At 35.2% G+C, this 25,433-nt stretch overlaps 1 protein-coding gene across 8 annotated transcripts in view; it reads right to left on the bottom strand.

Moving 5' to 3' along the window:
* The window catches only part of PUM2 (pumilio RNA binding family member 2), an 87,837-nt gene continuing 62,404 nt past the window's right edge, over positions 1-25,433 (bottom strand). For 6 of the 8 annotated variants that reach the window (XM_054569255.1, XM_054569246.1, XM_054569281.1 and 3 more), the window contains 8 exons: positions 12,072-12,339; positions 10,544-10,673; positions 8,433-8,567; positions 5,531-5,668; positions 4,819-4,944; positions 4,515-4,636; positions 3,572-3,764; positions 1-2,993 (listed from right to left, as the gene is read on the bottom strand). In XM_054569255.1, the coding sequence (XP_054425230.1) occupies positions 2,862-2,993; positions 3,572-3,764; positions 4,515-4,636; positions 4,819-4,944; positions 5,531-5,668; positions 8,433-8,567; positions 10,544-10,673; positions 12,072-12,339 (1,244 nt within the window). In that variant the 3' untranslated portion in view covers positions 1-2,861. The remainder of the gene's footprint in view (positions 2,994-3,571; positions 3,765-4,514; positions 4,637-4,818; positions 4,945-5,530; positions 5,669-8,432; positions 8,568-10,543; positions 10,674-12,071; positions 12,340-25,433) is intronic. The other 2 variants (XM_054569264.1, XM_054569288.1) reach the window with 1 other exon arrangement.

Genomic DNA, 25,433 nt, shown 5'->3' with positions numbered 1-25,433 from the left:
TTTATCTAGAGAAAAACACAAGACCAGGTTTATTTCATACAATGTTATTCACACATTTTTCATTTTCTAATTTATACATAATATACAAAGAAGTGAAGATAACATTATTTCATATGAACCAATAAGAGCCAGGACTTAGACAAACTGGTCCAGAAACAATCCATGTCAAAAGGAGACACTCAAGAGTAAAAGCCCAAGTGGTCCTGCCCAAATAAGCTTCTTTGTTCTGAAACGCCATTTTCAGATTTTACCAAAACCCCATGCCGACTGCTTAAAAGGTGAAATCAGAGGTGGGCGCTAAAAATGGCAGACCATAAAAATTCTGCCACAAATCTTTTTCTAGAATAGGCCTTGCAGTATTGGGATAACGGGGTTGTCAACATCAGGACACATGGGGCCATCCAGGACCCCAGGAGAGGATTCCGTTTCCCAACGTGCCATTTTCTCGGACTTGCCAAATTTGCGGAGGTAACTGTCTGTGCCAACAGAGGCTAAGGGTGAAGGAAAATCAGGAATTCAACTGTGCGAACTCAGGAAAGTCCCTGCCAATCTTATGCAAGGACAACTTTGATCCTGAAACCACGAGCTGATGCTGGGAACAAAAGTTCGACACGGGGCAGACACTCTGAGGTTGGCAAAACAAAGCAGAGTGGCATGGAAGAGAGCAGCTTTGAGTCGGGGGAAGCCCTGCTTCTGTGACTGGGATGGGCTGATGAACCAGTGTGACTATGAGGCGTGACAGTGACAAGTGGTGGGATTTAATGGCCTCATCATGGAATGTTGGGTTAAAAAGCTAGAGTAACTCAACATCAAATAGGACAAAGTATGCCTGGCACCCCTAACTTTATGCCATTATTTTCAGGGTCATGATATGAGCAGCTAAGTGATAAAACCTTTATATTCGGTATTGTGCTCAGAAGATCGCTTCTCTTCTGTAGATTTCTAACAAATCCCTTACGTGTTCAATCTAAAGAGACAACGTGGTTCATTAGTTTTCAGCACTAAACGTAAGTGGGTCAACATAAATGTTTTATACAAAATACTGACTTCAACAAAATACAAAGCACTTTCTTTATCTTTCAGAAACTGAATATACAAAGCAAGTTTTTTCCAAAATATTTTCGTAGGCAAAGGATTAAAAACGATTTTAATTATACATATATGGTCACAATTTTGCCTTAAAAAGATCGTTGGGAAATGTACATAAGGCCGCTTGTAAATGTACACATCATGTTACTGTTATGTCTTATGTCCAGAGAAAAAAATGTTATCATACAGATTTGCTCTTACTTGGGAGTAGGCTATCCAAAAATACAGTACTCTTCTGTACAAAGAAAAAAGTCACATCACATTTAATAAGATGGAAAAAGCATTGGCCTCATTGGTAACCAAATATCTCAGTCCAATACTTTCTATTTTGCATAATACCCTGACTTCTTGAAAGTGATCCAAATCCTAGCATGTCCATATTAACAGAGTCAATTATGTCATAAAACAAAATGTTTCTCACAATAAAAAGAAAGGCGGGTCATACTTCTGAAACCATATAAAGATAAAAAACTTTTAAAAAATCACTCTTGATTTGGAGAAATAAATTTACATTATACAACACTATATGCCAGGTCAAAGAGGGCAGGGACGTAAATGTACACTAAAATGCAAAGGTATCCCAAAGAGATAAAACAAATTCCATTTACAGCATGAAGGTTTACAAATGTACACCTGTACAACCAAGGAAAGCATCACTACTAAATTAGCAAGGTTTTTATAATAAACATTGAAACGAGATTTGCTTTCAATGTGTAAACTTACCATCTATTACTACACACACAATGCATATATTTATAGGAAGCAAAAAAAGCTATCTGGATATGCGATCATGCTTGAATGCTGAGCTATCACATTCACTTTTCAGTGGCCCCCTTTCACCTCTATCTGGTTCCTATTCTCTGAATCTACTATGAAAAAGCAAAATAAAGCTCAATACTTCCTCAACATTTCCTTGTAATTCTATAAGCAAAACAATATACAAATTTTCACTTTCTCGTTGCAAACTAAACAGGAAAGTTAAAATAGGGGTTAACTTTCTGTTTAGTGCACTTACGTGGATGGAAGTGTCACCATGATTTTGTTTTTTTCTACCTCTTACAACAATTACATATGTAAGTATATACAATACTTCTGTACATTGCCAGAAACGTTTTAGGGCAGTATTTGTATTAAAATCACATCCACTGCAAATAATGTAAGTTCTTTTCATCGCAAATCATTTAATTCTTGTCTTACTTGCTCAGTTTTATTTGCATGATAGTTTGTGAATTACCAAAATACAACTTAACTTTCTTTTTAAAATATTAATAATATTTATGTAGTTGATTGTTAATCTGTTATAAAAAGCTTCACACAAAGGACAAAAAAAATGACTATATTTCTATATACATCTCTATAAACCTGTTGTGCTATGGGGTCTGTAGACCTACCAGACTGCAAGCCAGTTTATTAAAAGAATACTGTACTTTTTCCTTTAAAAACTATTTTTGTGACTTTACAAGGTAAAAATTTACAAAATATGTGACAGCTTTTTTCTCATACAGTTACATCATATACAGGCATTCTGTGCTTTGCCAGCAATCCAATCTGATAGGTCTCCACTCAGGGCGAAATATAATTTATAATTCACCACTCCCACCCCCCAAATATACACAAGAACCTTAAAAAATTTACAAATGGATGAGTAAAGTCAATAAATAGTTTTGCTTAAAAAAAATTTTTTTGAAGATTCATAGTTGAGTTGTGTTTTGATAATTCACAAAATAAACGTTCTTTTCACATGGTTACATTATCTTCTTTCTCTTTTTCCTTTACAGCATTCCATTTGGTGGTCCTCCAATAGGCCCTAGATCTGGGCTATTTTTCAAATAATATTTTTCCAACTTGGCCAGTATATGCTTCCCGTAGGTGTACTTGCGCAAAGTAGTAATGTGAGGTCGAATCTGAAAAACAAATAATCTGTTTAGGAAACCTAAGTTATCTTAGTTTCTGACTTCTTTAAAAAGTGCCCCAAATCTGAGTAATTTAGATTAGTAATTGGAAATTTCAAACTCAAATCCAAAGACAGCTGTTTTCAAAAGCAGCTCTGTTCCATGCAATTTGCCCAGACATCTACCCTCAGAGTTGTCCAGCGACAGGAACAAACCACTCTTCGCGCTCTACTATGCACGCTAACAGCAGCAGAGGGGCTGCCAGCGCTACAGGACGCCTAACTAGTCTATGTTTTTAAAATCGTTTGATTTACATGGGGAATCAAGTGTACCTAAATTACCATGAAGGGAAAAACCATGTTAAAGGTAGATAAACAGGTAAGAAGTGAATGTGATTTTACTGAGATTACCTTAAGAATTTAATTAAAGGGTACGCCACCCCATACCTACATCTGCAGTTATCCATTCATTTTAGATTTGTCCCCCAGTTACAGCATCTATGAAAAAAGTTAAAGCCTATGGATATTAGATGTGTAGCCTTAAGTCACACAAATTGAATCAACTGTTTTAAGTGCTATAAAATTCACTACCTTGTGCATGATTATCTTCCTCTGAGCGGGTTCAGCCATATCGATCATCTTCTGAATCACATAGTTGGCATACTGGTCCTTCATCATGGTGTATAAGGCACTGTGAGGACCATCATTCTGGCAGCAAACTTCGTCAATCAGTAAAGCTCTCTCAGCACGGGAGGCATGAGTAACACACTTTTCTACTACATTGCTGAAAATTAAAGTACATACACAAAAAAATTATATTGTAACTTTTTTCTTTATAGCAAAATTTCTTTTGAAAGAACTTGCTCAACACGCTAGAAGACAAAAGAATCAAGATGGGTCTCTCTTGTAATTCTCTACAATTACTTTTTGTTAAAAAATTCTATTTGTTGATCTTGAGAGAGGAGGAGAAAGAAACACAGACCTGCTGCCCCATTTATTTATGCATTCACTGGCGGATGCTCGTCTGTGCCCTGACAGGGGAAGAACCCGCAACCATGACCCATCGAGATGTCACTCTAGAAAACTGAGCTACCTACTCCGTCAGGGCTCATACCTGTAATTACTTTTAAAACAGAAACAAATATCCTAGGAGAACCCATACTGGACTTCCACAAGTCTAATTATAGGTTTCTTAAAATTATAATTAAATTGTAATAAAAATTACAATCTTAAAAAAGCAGAAACTAGGTCATTAGTAAGTTGAGATATTCAGAAACATGCACTAAATAAATTTGCATTCACTCAAAGGTCTTGGGGACATAATTTTTTAACAAAAGTCTTCAGAAATAGAACAGGTGGGCAAACCAGTATGTTGTGTAGATTCTTTAAGAATAAAAGCAACCTTCTATATATGCTTTATGACTCTCCTAAAGATTATATGCCAATGTTACATTCTATATGCATATCTGTGCTTACTAATGAAAGCCAAAGAGCTGAAGGAATAGATCCTTGGAATTAGAAAATACTGCAATACCTGGCAAATTTGTGTTGACTCAGGGCTAAGACCTTTCCTCTGATTTCAGAAACAATTTTGCTCTTGTCTTCAGGCCGACCATGCTCCAGTACATGCTGAATAACATAATTGCCATACTGATCCTAAGTACAGATATTTAAAAATTATTTTCCATAAGAATAATGATTATTCTTTAAAGATGCAGGCTTTTGTCTCACTGGGTGTCTCTACAGTGCATTAATTTAAAAAATTTATTTCCTAAAAAGAAAAAATCAGAACCATTTTCAAAAAACATAAACATTTTAAATTATTAGGGCGTTTATACCTGTACCAACTGCTCTGTGTGTTGGTGGAGTTCTTCTAAGATCGGTAAGGTCTGTTCTGCAGTGCAGTGCTCTAGGATGCGCTGGATCACTCTGCAGCCGTAAGGATGAGTTGAAAGTACAAACACCTTAAAACAATGGGAAGAATTAAACTTCCATTCTCTGACATTTTGGGGAAGATCTATAACACAGGTTTCTGATGACATGCTGAATTAAACTAGAAGGGTGGGGAATTCACATTTAATATGACCACCGCCATGGGGTGCTCAATGTAGGAGTTAACAGGTATTTTGATTAAAAGGAACCAAAACAGAAGGTGGAGGGCATGTAATAATGAGAAGAAATGTACTGTGGGGTGGGGATAGTGCACACTGTAATTAGGAACTATTAATTACTATCTATTAGTGACTAATTAATATTTACTGTATCTTTTATTTTACAGTTTTAAGTCTTCCTCCCTCTTCTCCCAAGAAATTTGGAGAATGTTGGGTTTACAGTTCTAACAGAGGTTTTCTTACTTCTTAAAGTAATAAAATTGAATTCGTATTTCTACTTCTTAGCTTCAAAAAAATAAACCTTATAGACTCACTCTAAAAAGAGGCAGAAATTAATGCACATTCATTCTTTTGTCTATTTTTGTATGAAAAATGTGTTAACACTCAAAATCTAAAATAATGCCTTGCTAACTAGACAGAAGCCCAAAAAAAATCTTACTTGTCCTTTAAAAGCATCAATGATGAATTGTAGGGACTGTGGCTGAACACATTCAATACATTTTTGCACAACATGGTTCCCATTCTGATCTTTCACACATTTGAGTACGTGACCATCTAGCTCCTTTACCATTTCACTCTACAAAAGAGAAGACGACAGTAAATAACTGCCTAATGGAACAACATAACAGGATTAGAAATACTGTGAAAAGAACAAAAAGTATATTCAAAATTTTGTTTGCAATTTTTAACATATTGAAGTTTAAAATCCTGCCCCCAAAGTATAATTAGCAAAAGCCAATGAAGGTGAAAATTATTAAAACATATTACAAGATTATAATGTAATTATACTTGCTGAAATATAGCTTAGTGATGAACTGGATTTTTAAACTACTATCTTCACTGTGTATATCTTCCTTCCATTCATTTTTCTCAGCCAACAATGTAACTCATTCAGAATTTTTCCTGTACTTAGCACCACCCTCCCTCCCGAATAATTATTTTTGGTATTTTTAAGATTTTACTTTTTACTTTTAGAGACGGGAAGGGAGAGAGAAACATCAATGTGTCAGAGATATATCAATTGGTGTGTTGTCTTTCGCATGCTCCCTCCTGGGGACCTGGCCTGCAACCCAGGCATGTGCCCGGACTGGGAATCAAACCAGAGACCTTTCAGTTTGCAGGTTGGCACTCAATCCACTGAGCCACAGCCAGGGCCCAAATAATTCTTTTAAATGACTGCACGAGTCTATCAATGCATGGAAAAGGGTAAGAAACTGAGCTCTTATGGGATGTGCGATTTTCACGTATTATCTCAATTATGGGAAGAAATTATTGTTGGACATTTTTATTCTTCCTATAATAGTTTCTTTCAATTATAGCTTTTATTTATTACATTTAATACCTTCTTCAGAAACAGATTCTTGGGAGATTGATTTTTTTATAATCTTGTTTTGTTTTGTTTTAAATCTCACCCAAGGACTTTTTCTTCATTGCTTTTAGAGGAAGGGAGAGAAACTGATGTGAGAGAGAAGCATCAATTGCATGCCTTCCTGTACACACACATAATGCAGGTATGTGCCCTGACTGGGAACTGAACCTGTGACCTCTCGGTTATGGACAATGCTCCAACCAAGTGAGCCACACCAGCCTGGGTAATTCTTGGGAGATTTCAGATTTTTTTGCTAATTTAATGGACAAAAACGACCCCTTTCAAATGATTACTATTAACGTTGAACCTATTTACAGTAAGCTTATTTACTAACTGCATTTTTTAAAAAGCAAATGCTCAATATATTTTCTTAAAAATTTGTAAGACTTTGCTAAACAAACATTTTATTCCTTTGGGATAAATATGTAATCAGTGCAATAATAAATAGTATTGTGAGGAAATGGAGTACATAAGAGTGTAAAGGTATTGACATTTAAAATCTCTCTCACCTAAAGAACTCAACTACATTCTGACATAGTTGTATAGGAATCCTGTTGAAATATAGCAGATGTCTGCTTATAAACTAAATATGAACTAAATTACAAAATAAAATGTACTTAAGAATCCAAACAGACAATATAGTACCATTGTTCATTAACTGGTTCATCTAATGCTTACTCCTAAGTGCTTTATATTTTCAAATATTAAAGAAATTTGAAAGATCATTAAATTATCGGTATCAGCTTGATACAGCAGAAAAGGTCTAAGCTTGACCACATAATTAAACTTGCTGATTTTTTCCCACTGTGACATATCTTCAATTACTCTAAAACAAGTCCCAGAGGAATGTTACTTTCTCACAGATTTTCAATGCTGTGACTAATGCATAACACCCTCCCCCATCCATATATTCTTTTTTTTTTTTTTTAAAGATTTTATTTATTTACTTGTAGAGAGAGGGAGAAAGAGATGGAAACATCAATGTGTGAGAGATACATGGATCGGTTGCCTCTCAGTTGCCTCCGCATGCCCCTAACTGGGGACCCGGCTCACAACCTAGGCATGTGTCCTGTTTGTGAACTGAACTGGTGATCCTTTGGTTCCCAGGCCAGCACTCAATCCACTAAGCCACACCAGCTGGGGCAAGAATATATTTTAATAAATACTTACTTTCATATTCTTTTGATGTTTCATTGTAATGCTTAACCCCATCATATACAAAACAGTAGCTGGGGATATGAGTATCATTTTGACAATTTGTTTATCTCATATGAAAACCGCAGTAATTAGTGACACTTCAGTTTATTTAAAAAAATTTAGCACATCAGCATTTATCCTCATCCCTTCTCTCCTTAATATTCTTATCTATTTAAAAGATTTTAAAATTTTGATGAGTTAAAAGAAAAATTCCCACAAGTATGTACGTGATTCAGATTGCATTAATCCCTTAATTTAAAATATTTAGACTTTTCCAAGAACATGGTATAACTGCCCATTAATTTATATGTACTTTCTCTCTCTTAAAGAACTATAGATCTTTTTAAAAGAATTCTTAGGTTACTTTTCCTGTTTATATTTTTAAAAACTTTATATATAAATATGTAATTGATTTTTAAAATTTCATTCTTATGAAAGAACTACAAGTACAATCCAAATAAACATTGAAAACAGTAAAACATATTCCTAAAATGAAGGGAAATCAAAAAAGCAAGGGACAGCAAAAAATACCCATCATCTAGCACTCTGCTTGTCACATCATAAGTACTCAAATATCTTGACTTAGAGATGAAAAGATGAAGAGAATAGAGGACAGAACAAAGATCTGTTCTATGACTTTTAAATTAATAATTTACTGTTTGAGACAGATTTAAAAAATCTTTTCATCTAACGGTGGAAACATTTACTATTTCATTCCAAGATCAGTGTGAAATAAAAAAGAATAAAGTAATACAAAAATATTGTCTTAACTTACAATTACCTGCTGGTCAGATGAAATAGACTCTAATGCTTTCTGAATAACACGGCAGCCGTACATCTGCAAGGCTAAGGGTAGAACATGACCTCGAATACGAGTAGCCAGGGCTAATTTTTGATCCAAACTCCCAAACTGACAAAGAAGAAAATAATATTACTAAAAAGTGACCATGTTACTTGGATTAACTTGAGTAACCCACTGTTTGCAGCCTACTGAATCAAATTTTAAAACATCACATTTGGGAATTATGCAGGAAGGAGGCATTTAGTAAGGTAACAACTAATTAAGACAGATCCACAGATGCTTAAAATAATAACTGCATTACTACCTTTGGGGTACAGTCACACTATCAAAAATCTTGTTACTAACATACATCTTCACTTTTCATTTCAAGCAAACAACGCTCATCTTTAATGTAATGACTCTGACCCATACATTCAGACTAGATAATTCTGAACTACATTTTGACATAAACTATACAAATAGACGTTTAGTTATAAAGAACCAGGCAAACTGCTTAAAAAAAAAAAAAAAAAAGACACCTACCAAAATCCAAATAAAGACTGTATTATTATTATTATTCAAGGCTTTACCTGAGACTTACTCTCAATGCTTTATATTTTTGGATAGTAATCAGAATTTATATTAACCCTCCCTTTTACAGTAGGCCCATATTTTTAAAAGAGCATTTTTGTGATTCATAAGGTATATAAATGTTGAATCACTGTTGTGCTGTATACTTTAAACTAATATTGTATGTCAGTACTTTAATAAAAAACTTTTCGTAGTAATATACAGGGCCCAGCAGAAGTAAGGCCACTGAAAGCGGTTGGTAGGGTACGTGATGTCTTGCAAGAAATTGACAGCAATTTGAACATTTCACCTAAAATGTCAGTGTGATATTGTTAAGTTACAGAATTACAGCTTTGTAATAAAAGATTTTTATGTAATAAAAAAGGGGCATTATTGGTGCTGGACCCTGAATACAACATCATTTTAACAATTTTTAAGTGTTTACTTCAGTGGCATTAATTATATTCACACTATTGTGTAACCATCAACCGCAATCTGTTTCTACATCTTTTCATTGCTCCAAACAGAAACGCTGCGTGCGCTACACCATAAAGCTCCGCCCTGCGCCCCACCCCCATCCCAGTCAACCTACTTGATGTCTCCATGAATACGCTTATTCTTGATTATTTCATATAGGTGGAACCCTAAAATGTCCTTAGGTATCTGGCTTATTTCACTTAAGCTTCTTTTATGTTGCAGCCTGTATCAGAGCCTCATTCCTTTTTATGGATGAAAAATATTCTATTGCATATACATATATATGACATGTTGTTTATTCATTTATCTGTTGGACGTTTGGGTCATTTCTACCTTTTGGCTACCCTGCATAATGCTAAAATGAACACTTAGCTTTCGAGTCCCTGTTTTCAATTCCTTTGGGTATATACAGGGCAGGACAAAAGTAGGCTTATAGTTAGTTGTTCATATGGAAAATAATACCATAATAAGTAATAATACAAGAATAAACTGTGTTTTGTGTACTCACAACTGTAAACCTACTTTGACCCATCCTGTGCACACCTAGGAGTGAAACTGCTGGGTTGTATAGTAATTTTATGTTTAGGTTTTGAGGAACTGCCAAACTGTTTTCTACAGCAGCTAAACTTACGTTCCCACCAGCAAAGTACAAGGATTCCAACCTCTTCACATCTCTAACAACATTTTACATTTCATTTTTATTGCAGATATCTTAATAGATGTAAAGTGAAATCTCACTGTGGTTTTGACTTGTATTTCCCTAATAACAATGGATGTTGAGCTTCTTTTCACGTTCTTACTGGCCATTTGTATATCTTCTATGGAAAAACATCTATTCAAGTCCTTTGTCCACTTTTTAACTGGGTTGTCTTTTTGAGTTTTAGTTGTTCTTTAAATACTGTGGATATAATACCTTTATTTTATATCATTTGCAAATATTTCCTCCAAAGCTTCTATATTTTTATGTGAAAATGACTCTTAACCAACTTCCAGAGCTTCTCTAAGTATTAAGCATATACTTGGATAGATAGATAACACAAACATGTACTGGTGCTTACCTCAAAAAACTTTTGTATAACATAGTTGCCAAAAACATCTGTCATTAACTGATATGCTGCTTGCAGAATTTCATTAAATACCATCTGTCGCTCAGCTGGAGTAGCTCTCTCTAGTTTTTGCTGTATGAACCTAAGTGGGAAAAATTTTAAATGCTACAACAGTACACTGAAAACGAGCTCCTGCGAAGTCTGTCTCTGACCTGATTATTGTACACCTCCAATCCACATAAATACAATTATTTCCCAAAACAGCATTAACACATTCTTTACTGTGGACAGCCAATATAACAAAAAGATCAAAAGTTATGAAGCATTTCTTTCATACCTTAACTTAGAAGTATTATTAATAATGGCAAAAATATGGATATAAAGATGTTTAATCTTTCTTAAGTTAGTTCCAACTGCATTATAATCAATGAAAAAAGGAAGTTACTAACATTTGTACTGGTTATTCATGTATTCTTCATAATATACATACAACATTACATCTTTTTACAACATAATTTAAAAAACCTTTAGAGTTCACCAAACGTAACTGAACTCTTTATAAGCTAGACTTTTCCCTTTCCTTTTCTCTCCCCTCCCCCTCCCTCCCTTCCTTCCTTCCTTTTATTTTATGTTTTTTAAGCCAGCCCTTTTGAGTGATACAAAGTTCATTTTGCTACTCTTAAGGAACTTTCAACTATCGGGAGATAAAATTTGTATGAAGCTATCTCATCGGTAAATATTTTTTAAAAATTTCTGGTCTACCTTGAAACTAAAAAAGGAGAAAACATCTCAAATTTGATAAATACTAGAATTCTACTATTTTTCTTCCTGTGCTGTATCTTGAAAACACTAATTCACATCCGCAAGCATTACAGTCCATGTATTTAATGTATAAAGACATCAAATATTTTGGTAACAAATGTTAAGTCATACTGAATACAAGTCTATAAAGGAACACAAAAGCATGTAAATTATTTTTTAGACAATGTACACAACAGGGATGCTTAAGTCCACAAATGCAATTCAGAATATTTTAAGAAAAACTTTAAGATGTTAAATGTATTGAGTTAATGTAATAAAAATAATCCAATGAAAAGGCACTGTTATATTTTAATTATGAAAAATTCTCATCAGCCCTGGCCAGTGTGACTCAGTGGACTTGAGCACTAGCCTGCAGACACAAAGTGCCCGTTCGATTCCCTGCTGGGCACACATGCCAGGTCCTGGTTGGGGGCCTGCGAGAGGCAATGGATCAATGTTTCTCTCTCTCCTTCTGCCTCTCTCCTCTCTAAAAATAAAATATTTTTAAAAATTCTCATTATAGAAAACTGGAAAATCTTAATAAATTTAAACCTGTCTTTTTATCATTTATCCTAATATAAAAGACAAAATATAATCCATAGTAGGAATTTATTTTTTAAAAGCTTCCAACTTTAATGCAGATCCAATGACCCTCGTCGAGAAAAATTTAGGTTTTTACAAGGTAGCAATTTCCAAAACAAAAACACAGTGGCAATTATCAAAAATCACCATTACTTACCTAGAACCATGCTGGTCTTGAGAAAACTCAACTATGTGTCCAATCAAGTCTCTAAGTTGAAGGTTTGGGAAGCGATTATTTCTGAAATCTTCCAATAATCTGCTTCGGCCGGAAGGCATAATATCAGACCTATTATACCGAAGCCGAGAAGGAGGAAAGAGCTGGCTGCTGGAGCTGAACAGACTGGAAGTGCCTGAAGCACTTCGGTATTTTGCTTCTGCTCCAGGTGCTGCAGAGATATAGCGACCACTACCATTTGTCAGTCCTCCTACAACAAAGCAGTTGTGGTCAGCAAACAGTTTTGACAAAGTCATTTATCAAATAAGTTACTTAAACTAAAATTTCAGTCAGTAAAGAAATATCCATCCCACTAATTATATCTTATATAATAGGAAATTAAAATTGGAGGGGAAATCTCACATTCACTTAATGTGTGTGGCTATGAGATTATGGGGGTGGGGGGGAGGCGGGATACATGAGAAAAATCTGTATTTGTTTTTGGCAGTTTAGTTTAAAACATAATCATAACAACTAATGCCATACATACTAATATCAATACCAGAATACTGAAATCACCAACAAAACTTTCAGTTACATTAACAAGCAAGTTACAAATAACTAGTCAGCTCAGATTTTAAGCCACTGAAATAGAGTTTGACTAAAATTTACTCTGTGTTAATGGAACACTGAAGGCCAATCTGTACTTTTTTGAAATATATTTTAAAATGCAGTCAGTCATATATACTTGTATATTAAAAAATTCTTAGTTAACACACTAATTCGTTTTTGAAGTCAATCCCCCACAATACTAGACAGTAAATTCTAATGACGCACTCTTTTAAAATATTTTACTTAAAAATACTCTCCATAGAATACTATTTACAGATAAGAAATCACAGTAAGAAACAGCATTTATTATTCCTAGAGCTCTAATACTGATCATTTAAGACAATGACTAAAGATCCTCTTTAACTTATATCCCATTCCAAAGAATAAAGGGCAGTCAATAGAAACAAAAATAAATAAAGCTGGAAATTGTGCTTATTACAAATAACCATTTAAAAGTACTTGACAGTGTCCTTTTAAAAAAGAAAATATATAGAAAATAGCAAAAATGCAGATTTTGTAGTTCAGATAAACAAAACCCACTATCAGCTTTATGCTATTGTATTCCATCTCTATCTAGAACAGTGCTATATATAACCATCCAGACCACAGGGTTAAGATGATGCCAAGGACACATTGTCGGTGCAAATTTATGCAGAGGCATTAAAGGCCAAAAACAGTTAAAAGGACAAGGAGCAGTAAAAGCGTCATAATCCCAGAGTGAACTAAGTTAGAACATCCCTTTTCTACTTTCAGTCCCCACTGCCCTGGCTTTATTCCTCTTCATTCAATTTCCCATCATCCTTTATATACATACATATACACATCCTTTCATACATCCTTTATATATATTTATACATACATATTATTTATTTGATCCTCAGCCCCCCCTACAATGTAAGTACCACAAAATTACATTCACTTACATGCTAGAAACCTAGTCCCTAATACATGTCTGACACACAGTTAAGTAGATAATAAATATTCAAAAATATTTTATGTAAATCAACTGCCTAAGGGCCAGTTCTATTTTATCTTTCCTTACAAGTGTGTAATTTAACAAGTCATTTTAAACATTAAAGCCATTAACATCAAGTTCTCATGTTCATTCCAGTTCTACATGACTATCTCAGTGCTCATATAGGAAACATTTAAAAAGTGAAAGAATTCAGTGTCCTAATACTTGTCTCAATTTGCTCACTATTAACCCTTCTAGTCCGCTATTATTTCTATTTCTATAGTTCCACTAACTGTTTACAACAATAACTGATCACTAGACCATTCCAGTCTCTAACAATTCTTTAACCTTTTAGCAGGATAGGGGTGATACAATTATCATCCATATCTTTTTTAAAAATTGTATTTTCCCACTCAAAGGGCCACTTTGACAATGTCACTTTATGCTACAAACCTACAGCACCCTGCTAGAGTACCTCCTCTATTTTCTTCAGTCTAGTTTTCATGTCATTATTCCAGACCTGTGTCTTATACACAGTTCCCAGTACGTGGTGCCCTAATTGTCTGCTTCTCCCCCTCTTATAACTACCTCTATATTGTCGCTTACCATTACCTCACACATAAAGCCCAATTTTCTCTTTATCCTTAACACACTAAAGATTTTCAACACCAAATTCAAAATACACACCTCAGAAAATGATACTGTTAAACTGCCTTGAGTTTCAAAAACAGAAACTCAAATTTTCACTTCTAGAGGACTAAACTTTCACTTATTAAAAATAAAATCACTCATGCAGAATACCTTCCTGTCCTAGCAAAATAAGCAGCATTTAAAACCCACTTCGTAATATACACTGAACATTTGAAATTTGGTTTTCTAAACACTGAAAGTATGTCATCCAAAATCCATTTGGGATTAAGGAACATTCTACACAACAAATGGTCTGTAATCTTCAAAAATATTGAGGTCACTTGACAATACTAATTTCCTCAGCCTCCTTTTAATAATTGTGGTTATATTTTCTAAATGTCCTTATTCTTAGGAAAATACACTGATGTATTTGTAAGGAATATTAGGTCTGCAGCTTCCTTTCATATAAATACAAGGGGAGAGGGAGGTGCAGAGCAGAAGACTGAGAAAAAAGTTATAAAGCGAATGTGAGAAAATAACACTTGGAGTATCTCAGTGAAGAATATGCTGAATTTCTTTTGTATTAGTGTTACAACTTTCCCATAAACCTGAAATCATTCCAAGATTTGTTAAAAACAGACAAACACATTATCTATATTTGTACCACTCCTACAGGCTGTCTAAAAGGAGATGTGCGCTGTACCAAATGTGTGAAAGGGATTAACAGTCCCTTCAGCTCATCACTGACATGGCTGTCACTGGCCGCTTCTTAACCACCTTCCGAGAAGGCTGTATGGGTCATGAAGATCTGGACTATCCTTTCACAGATGAAGTCACTATGGTCCAAAGTGACGTGATGTGACTTGCAGCTAGTCAGCCAGGACTCTCAGACTAGAGCTTATCACACAGTAGTGTGCTGTTCCTTCTCTGCTTACAGTTATCTTTCAAGTTCACTCACGAAACTGAAGGAAGGTAAACACCTTACAATTACCCTAGGACAAATAATGTGATTTTGTGAGTTTTTCATTTAATTCCCTTAGGTATATTTAGAATACTTCCCAACTAATTACCACAATTCAAGAATATTTTAAAATACTGGTTAAAACACAGGGGAGAAAAACAATGCAACTGAAACAACCACGAAATAAAATGACTTGACCAGTCTTTTTACTTTTCATTTTCCCATTGTCTAGGATATGGAATGATAGCTCCTCAACCTATTAGACCTGTGTATATCTTTTAAAAATATAAATTCCTTAATCTTGTTTAAGACCTACTGAGTTACCTTCAGTAGATAATGTTTATTTTTTTAAAAAATCTATCTGAGGGTTATTGATAGAAGAGTTTGGAGGCTAATGAATTAGAATCAAGGTAATTTAAGGTTTCATTTTATAGCAGGTTGTCAACTACCAATTTCAAATAAAAATCAATCCAAGTAGATTTTGGGATCTGAAAAGATTACAATTACATACAGGCTACCAGGCAGAGTCTGCTTTAGAAGGCAACTTTCTGAGAAGGTCAAGAAATGGTAGTATGATCATGGAAGATGAGTAGCTAGTTGGAGTAGGCAAAGAATCAATGGTATAGAATGGAATGGGGCTGAAAGAAGTCAAAACGAAGACAGTCTCTTTTATTTTAGGACATTAACTTTAGTTACCTCTAGCTCATATAAAGATCCAATTAGTAGTTTTAGTATTTTTTCTCTGATCAGTTTTCAAGAGAAGTAGAGTATATGGAACATTCAGCCTTGGATAACCTGACTTCTTAGTCCATTTATCTGCATGTTGCTAGACTTTAATGTGGAAAAAAGACCAGAGAAATACTTCTCAATGTGCACACGAATCACTTTGAGATACTGATTAGATTTCTAACGTTGAAAGATAAAAGTTTTCAAAGGACAACAATGGACACACCTTTTGTACTGAGATCTTGGCAACTCATTTTAAAATAGGTTTTATGTATTCAAGATAATCAGTTTCTTTACCTACTTTACAAAGCCCATTTAATTAATACTCAAAATTGATACTATATGCTAGAACACAAGGATCCATGGCGTGCATTATTTTGTTGAAAAACAAAAAGCAGCCCTGGCTAGTATGGCTCACTGGTTGAGTGCCGACCTGCAAGCCGAAAGGCTGCTGGTTCGATCCCCAGTCAGGACATGTGCCTGCGTTTTGGGCTGGGCATGTGGGGAGCGGTTGATCGATGTTTCCCTCCCTTTTTCTCCTTCCCTTCTCCTCTCTCTAAAAATGAATAAAATCTTAAAAACGAAAAGCGAACGATTTGATCTGTGAGCCTAATTCAACCTAAGTATCTGCACACTAACATGGTCTAGTCTTCCTACACACAATTACAGTTTCTAAAAAGGCAGCTACCATTTATCGAGCATTCTTTATTGGGCACTGAGGCAATAAACTCCACATAAAATGCTGCACTGTGTTGAATTGTGTCCTCCTGAAAGTCTGTGTTTTGAGTGAGTCGGCTGTGGTAATTTGCCATAGCAGCCCTAGGAAACTTAACAGATTTTGGTACTATGAATGGGGTGCTATTATAACAAATAACTGAAAATGTGCAAGTGTCTCTGGAATTGGGTAATGGGCAGAGATTAGAAGAATCCTGAGGTGCGTAACAGAAAAAGCCTACATTGCCTTGAAGAGATGTTTGGTAAAAACACAGGTATTAAAGGCAATTCTGGTGAGGGCTCAGACAGGTATGATGAACATGTAAAGTAAGTTTCTATCACCGTGGAGAATACATAGATTGTCATGAACGATGTTGGTAGAAACATGAATGAATGCTAAAAATTCTCCAAGTGCGATCTCAGAAGGAAGTAAGAACATGTTACTGGAAATGGGAGGAAAGGCAATCCTTGTTATAAAGTGGCAGAAACTTTGCTGAAATGTGTTATGCTGGATTTTTATAAGGACTTGTACAGGATAAACTTGGATATTCAGCTGAGATATCCAGGCAGTGTTAAAGGTGTGGCCTGGTTTCTTCCTCCTAGTTACTTAGAGTAAAATAAGAGAAAAGACTGAAGAAAGAATTGTTTGGGGTGTGTGTGGTGGTGGTGGTGTTGGTGGGGAACCCCAGCACTGGAAGATCTGAAAAATCTCAGCAGCTGAAGACAAAGTGCTGAGGAAGCAGAGCCCATGAGTGTAACCAGCACCCCCCTGACGTGAATGAAAGACTAACAGGTTTTTCGGCAATTTTATACCAGCAGCAGCACTGCCATCTATCTTCAAGTGAAAGGGACAGAGAAGAGACAAAATGAAGAATGACTCTGAGGGCAGAGTCACACACACAGAGGCCAGAGGATCTAGCCACAGACGATGCTTCTCAAGCCCTGAAACCAAACGGAACCTGCCCTGCTGGGTTTCCGCCTTGCCTGGGACAAGTAAGCCCTTCTGTTCTCTCCCTTTTGGAGTGGGAATGTCTATCCTATGCCTGTCCCACTGCTGTATTTTGGAAGCAGGTGACTGATTTTCTAGGTTTCATAGATCCAGAGGTCCAGAGGAATTTTGACCCAGGCCAAATCATCTCCAGACTCTCACCTGACACAGAAGATGAGATCTGGGACTTTGGGTTGATGCTAGAATAGGTTAGGATTCTTGGGGATGCTTGGATGGGGTACACTGATAAATTTATACATTTTTTGGTGTATATATATGTTATACAAAAAAAAAAAAAAAAAAAAAAAAAGCGGGGGGGGGGCACCAGAGGGAAACGGTGGTGAGTTCAACTCTGTCTCCACAAAAGATATCTTTACATCTTAACTCTTGGTACATGTGAATTTGACTATTTGGAAACAGGGTCTTTGCAAATGTAATCAAGTTAAAAGTGAGGTCATACTGGATCAGGCTGGGCTCTCATACCAAGACAGGTGTCCCTGAAAGGGGGAAAATCAGGAGAGACACACATAGGGAGAACCTTGCGTACTAGTGGAGGCAGAGATTGGTGTTAACTACATGCCAAGGATTGCCAAGGATTGCCGGCAACCACCAGAAGCTGCGAAGAGACAGGGGAGAACTCTCCTGTACGGCCTTCAAAGGGAAAAGGGCCGGGCTAACACTGTGAAGACTTCTAGCCCTCAGAACAGTGTGAGACAATACATTTGTTGCTTTAAACCACTTAGTTGTAATAATTTGTTAAAGCAGCATTACAAAACTAATACATATGTTTATTCCCTTAACAACCCCATGTGACAAAGAGATCTCCATTTTACTTATAACCCAGCAGATTTAGAGAAGCTAAAATACTTTATTCAAGGAAGTGGAGCTAACAATTAGACTAAGGGTTTTTTTCTCTTTTTACTATTATGTCTGAATAATTTGCTTAAAGCTTTCAGTTATACTCTATCACAAAGAACATTTTTAATGACGTGTGCTATTTTTAAAATCTGGGGTATGCTTGAGGTTACACAGGGAGCAAACCACATTAAATAGTTCTAATTATTACTACCTACGTATGTGCAATATAGAGACACAAAAATTTTATTGGGGAAAAATGAGGCTTTGATGAGTTTAAACACCAAAGTGATTTTAGTTAAAATTATAATCTTCCATGATTTTAATGGAAGACTAATATAAAAAGTAAAAAGCATAAACATGTCAAGTGTGCCACAGTGAATTTGTCCATTTTGTGAGAATATGTAAGCAAACAATATTAAATGCAAACTACAAACCAAAGTTTCCATTTCTATTGCTTGTTAAGTAATCTTACCTTTTAGCTTCTAGTGCCTAAACTTTTTAAAAATATAAAGGGAAGGGGGAAATCCTCTGTACAGAAGATATTTAATACTCTTCCTTCATTCATCAAAGAACATTTACACAGATAGAACTTTTAACATATGAACTAGTGTCTTCAGACTAGTACTATATCATTTCTATGATCATGCCAACTTCTATTATTCCATCAAAAAGGATAGCTTTTGTATAGTTTAAAAAACTGCCTGAATTTATCTTTAGGGAAAAGTAACTACCTCTAGATTGTTGAACATGAGGACAATTTAAAAACTAACCCCTCCAAAAGAATAAGCAACGGGCTGAGCTTTACGGGCCGTCTAGTATGAACAAATGAGAAGTAGTACTTCCCCGCATATACATAACCACCCTCTCAGATTTGACCTGAATTCCTTTCTTCGGTCAATACTTTTGGTGACAGTGAATAAATTAGGCTATCTCTGCATTTCCTTTTGAATATTCCTGTTGAGATTTCACAACCAGTACCCTTTCCTGATTGGGGTGAAGAAGAATTGAAGGGCTGGGATTTTCCTCTAAAATCATATTTACTAAAGATTTATGCAATCATAAGACTTGCTTAATAAATTATGAACACTGGGGAGAATAATTCTGAACCTAGACAAACATTATAGGCACATTCATTTTCTCTCTTGATGGGTTTGCTATGCTGCTGGGAAGAGGGCTGACCTGGGAAGGTAATGTAAAAGAAGTATTTATCCAGAAAAACATACTCCATCCCCAAATCCCAAAACAAAGCACGCACATGCAAAAATAGAAACTTCACAAATGATCGTCCTAAAACCTTTCTAAGCACAGTATTTTAAAGAGCATGATCTTAACACAGTGATCAAGAACATGCTGATTGGGAATAGTCAAATAATGCTTTGATGCAGAAATCCACGTAGGGTGTAAAACAATTCTTTAAATGAGAAGGTAGCCAGTGTCCAATAACAAAATCATCAACAAAATATAAAGAAAAAACCACCAAAACGTCTACACAAATATTTGTTGAGATTTGAATCTGCTTTCAGCTGTGGAGAAAGGTCTGGGCTTTCACTGCTTTTTAATCCCTCCCTCCCCCAACTCACTTTTCTCACCAACGCTTAACAGGCTAAATCTATTTTACCATAATTTAATTAAATGTTCACAAAAATTCTAAATACAGGAAACAGGAAAAGATTCTTTATATATTCAGACAACTGCTTTACAAAAATAAAACACTGAGAAATGGAGTGACATCACTGAATAAACCAGATAGAGCTGGCCTCAAAATGTTTACTCCTTACTAACTACGTGACTATAAAAGCAAATTACTTAATTTCTTTGAGAATACAAACTCTCTTTGCATGTGTATGCATTATAAAACAGTCAAAAGTTCATCTCTCCCATTTGGATGTTCAATGGCTCCAGTCCAACTGGCTTTATAGTAAGCTTTGATATCAGGCAAAGTTATTAAGTTCTCTATATTCTTTGAGGTTGTCTTCCTAGAATTATTGGGGGTGGGGAGTATCATTTTGTAAATTATGTAATTGTCTAATTGCTATCTCATACACCTGAATGAAACTAATATAATATTGAATGTCAACTGTAATTGGAAAACAAGATTGTCTGGATTATTCTTAGCTAATTTTCTATTTACATTGTTTAAATTGGCTTGTCAATTTCTTTAAAAAGCCTAAAAAAATTCTCATTGAGATTGTGCTAAATCTATACATCGACTAGAAGAAAGTTGGTATCTTTGTAATACTGAGTCTAATCCATATCAAGCTAAAATACTATCTGATTACTAAAGACATGATGTTAATGAGATCTTCAGAACTGACAGCAATCTTTCGATAATAAATTTCACTAAATACAAACCTTGTGTTACACTTTTTAGTGCCTTTAAGAAATAAACAAGCCAGTTAAAAAAAATTAGAAAGGTACAAGGGAAAAATACCTGTTAGCTTGTCATGCCCTAAATGAGATAAAAATACAGAATACTGCTTTATACCCAAGAAGTTCTATATCTAATTATTATGAGCATAAAGATCAAAGTAATAAATCACAAACATAACTGGAAATATTTAATGTTCTGTCACATTAAAATAAGTATCTTAAAATAAGATGCTGACTTCTATCAGAGAGAATGATTAAAGAAAACAACTGCAAGTAGAAGATTTCCCCCCATCTCTACACATCAATACAACATGAGGAAATAATTCACTTACTATTTAACACTGAACCTGATACCCAGAATTTGACACTGCTCTTTGCAAGATAAAAATGGTGAAAGTTCTCTTTCCTTGTTATTTTCACACTTGTTTCTTTGACCTCCCAGTAATTCAAATGCTGCTTTTAAACAGCTGAAGTCAACATGAGAGCCAATCTGAAGGAGCTCCAAATGGCCAAAAATATAAAATTTTTGGATTAAGAAAGGTTTGTAAAGTTGATGTCACAGACGGCAATGGACTGAAGTATGTCAACTATCATAACATCCATCAATTTACAGTACAATGATAATTACCACAAAAAAAAAAAAATCACCTTTAAAAGTTGCTAGGACATCAACTCCTTCTCTGACCAGGGCCGGTTCACCCCTCCTTAAGACAATCTGGTGGCTCCCCTGCTCCCGGGAGGTCGCCATATTGAGGCTGAACTTGGTGTCGACACCCAATGGGCAGAGCGCACTACAGCCTAGAACCCGTGGGATCAAGTGACCCTCCTGCCCCAGCCTCCCGAGTAGCTGAGGCTACAGGTGCGCGCCACGGCGTCCGGCTCAACTCATTCTCCAAGTTAGAAAATAAAATAAATCAGCATTACCCTGATTCATATGTGAACTATGTATTTCAAGGTAAACTCACAATTGATGAGGAAAAGTTCCAGTTAATAAATGCATAAGGAATGACAGAATTAAGAATACCACCATTTTACAGATGCTGAAGACATATTTAGGCAAAGATCAGACTGACAACCTCACAATGGAGACACCAGACATGTGTCTCCTGATATGGTACCACAGAAAGAATACAGGACCACCTCTTGCCCAAAGTAACAAAGCAAACAACAACCAGACCAAGCCTCTAGGTTTAATTCCATTTTACAGAAAATACAGAGGAACATGTTAATATAGAGGAACATATTAAACACCACCATGGGAAAGCAATAAGCAAAGTCAAATATATGGGAAAGTCTACAGGATAAAGTTTCATCAACAAATACACGGAAAGGAAAACAAAACAAAAACCCAACAAAACCCAAAGGAGAAATGGTTCCCTATTTAAAGGCATGTCAAGCTAATGTAATGTATAAACTTTATTTTGATCCGGATTCAAACAATACAACTGCAAAAAGACATTTAAGTAATAATGATATTTAATAAAAGAGAGTAATGAGAAATTATTAACTTAAAAAGGTTTGAATAGCCCTGGCTGTTATGGTTCAGTGGATTGAGAACTGTCCTGTGGACCTAAAGGTTGCTGGTTCGGCTCCCAGTCAGGGCATGTGCCTGGGTTGCAAGCCAGGTGCCTGGTTGGGGGCTCATAAAAGGCAACCAATTGATGCATCTCTTATGCACTGAGGTTTCTCTGACCTTCTTTCTTCCTCCTTTCCCCCCTCTAAAGATAAATAAAAATCTTCTTTAAAAAATGGTTAAAATGGTAAAAAAAACAAAACAAAAAAAAAACCTTAAAAAAGGTATGAATAATGATATCGTGGTTACTGTCTTTTAGAAAGGAGTCTCAGAAATTTTATACAAGGCCCTAGCTGGTGTGGCCCAGTGGATTGAGCGCGCTGGTCTGTGAACCAAAGGGTTGCTGGTTCGATTCCCAGTGTAAGGCACATTGCCTGGGTTGCAGGCCAGGGCCCAAGGAGGGGGTGTGCAAAATGCAACCACACATTGATGTTTCTCTCCCTCTCTTCCCCTCTCTAAAAATAAATAAATAAAAATCTTAAAAAAAAAGAAAAGAAAAAGAAATTATAAAGTGAGCTTTAAAAATAAAACAACACTTTATACAAGAAAATGGAAGAATATATTTTTTTCATGTTCCTGATTTCAATATACTAAAAAATGTAACAAGATTGAAAATCCTAACAAATTTTAGTTTACAAAAAATGAGCAATCTAAACCTATCAAACCCTTGGTTGGATGGCTCAGTTGGTTGAACCACTGTCCTATGTACCAAAAGTTTGCAGGTTAATCCCTGGGCAGGATGCATACAGGAGGCAACCAATAGATGTTCCTTTCCCTCTCCCTTCCTCTCTCTCAAAATCAATAAACATATCCTTGGATGTGGATTAAAAAAAAACAAACACACCTATCAAATGAAGTATTTGTATTTTAATTAAAAAGTGATTAGTAGTGATACTACTAAGAATTCTGATGTTAATCAAATAACAACTATTTTTAACATGAAACATCTGTTTTGCAAATTCAGAAGCACCTAATATTGCCATTAGGTTTTCCTGTGAATTAGATAACTAGCAAAAAGGGGAGCTGATAAAAAAAAGTTAACTAATATGTTTTATCCAATACTTTATGAATGTAGACATCAAGGCCTGTTGTTAACTATAATCACTATATGTCTTCAAATCTCACAAGAAAATAACTTAGAACTAATTCCAACCAGTTCTAATGACACTGAGAACTTATTTCCACCTCATGATATTATACTGTTAATGTGTGAACTCAGTATAATTATTTGAATATGCAAATTTATTTCCATATGTATTTTATAAATTGGCCTGGATAACTTGATTCATAAAAGAATCTGCCTCAAGAATATACAATTTAAAGTATGTTTTATACCAGAGAGCATGTAAGTCTTTCATTGTGACTGAATCACAGGAGAGCAAAGGATTATTTCCACAAACAGCAAATTTATGAAATTTACTAAGTTATTTGCAACCTGGCAGAGTTTTCTTTATTAACAACATTGCCTGTCATACTACAACTAAAACTAAAAACAACAACAACAAAAAATGGAGATTATAAAAGAAAATAATCTACAGATAATTTTAATGAGAGGTGCACTGAAATATCAAGATTTCAAGCAGAAGCTAAACTAAGGAGTTGAACAACGGGTACCAAGTATCAGGATAATGTAGAACTGCTGGCCCAATTTAGGATTATTTCTCATAACTGACTAGAATACCTTCCTTAGGCATTTATATGGCTAGATTCTTTACAGTCTAAAGACAAAAATCTAGACTGCTGTTTAATCATAAAGACATCTAAAAAATCATTTATAACCCAATTTCTAAGCAGTCTACACAGAATAATGCATGCCATTTATACAGGCTCTAAAGCACAACATAAGCAACAACAGTCGACAGGAATCTGACCTGAAACTTACCTATGAAAAAAAAGACAGGACACGACAAATATAATCTTAACGAATAAAACAAAAACTATTATGAAAGGTCTATACTGAGGATTTTTTATGTTCCAAATTTGTGTGTCCATTTCAAAGTTTCAAAGGCATGTCTTACATAAAGGTGGTGGAAGTAGGTCTGTACATAAATAATAGAAATCAGGAACTGAGTGGCTCCTGTGACTAAGATGATAAATGAAGGAGGGTGTCAGACTAAACTGGTAAGTTTTATACAAACAGTGCTGCAAAGCAGATCACAGGACCCCCACCTGAATAAATTCACTGTTTGTGTGTGTGTACATATGTGTGTGTGTATATATATACACACATATATATATATTTTTCTTCAATATCTCCCAAAAGAGCAAAAGCCCAGAATTTGAGGTAAAGAACCAGTCTTTAAAAAAAGAATCTGGCCCACTTTGCAATGACATAATTCTAAATGATGATTACTACAAAAGATATCTTTATTACATGGACTCTTACTGTGTTAATGAGCTTGAGGAAAAAACGGCTATATGTTTGTGAGGGGGAGGGGTCAAAGATGACATTTACGATGACAACATTACTTTTTAAATCAGAAGCTGATTTAAATCTTTCCAAGCCCATAAAAATCAGCAATAGAATCTCCCACTTTCAGTTGAGGTAACTAGGGATTACAAAAATCCAAAATCTAATTTTAATGAAATACTTTTCAGAGGAGAGAGGGATTCATACAAAGCCCCTGATATCTAAAAACCCTTCAAAATATACTGTTAACTACAAACTCTTCCCAGAGAGGGGAAAAAAAGGTAACCACTAATTCAGCAATCTCAGGGTAGGGGCAATTTTAGTACACAGATATAAACAAAAGTTCTAAATGCTCCAATGTCAAGGATACAAGCCTAAACCATTTTTTGCTTAAGCTAACAACATATTTAAAAGTAAAAGAAATACATGGACCAAACCCTTAAGATTCTTTAACTCACAAACATACTAATTTCTTATACCCTGATATAGTCCTTTGGTAACATGGCCAGGCAAGGCATTCAAAGGCCAAGGCAAAAACCATTGTACTAAACTATTTAAAGTTAGAGAA

The sequence above is a fragment of the Pteronotus mesoamericanus genome, unplaced genomic scaffold, assembly GCF_021234165.1.
Source record: "Pteronotus mesoamericanus isolate MK-2021 breed Mesoamerican mustached bat unplaced genomic scaffold, CSHL_Meso_final contig_101, whole genome shotgun sequence".
In the NCBI taxonomy this organism is placed as follows: Eukaryota; Metazoa; Chordata; class Mammalia; order Chiroptera; family Mormoopidae; genus Pteronotus; species Pteronotus mesoamericanus.
The sequence above is the reverse complement of the archived record's forward strand: the minus strand, read 5'-3'. Positions and strand labels throughout refer to the sequence as shown.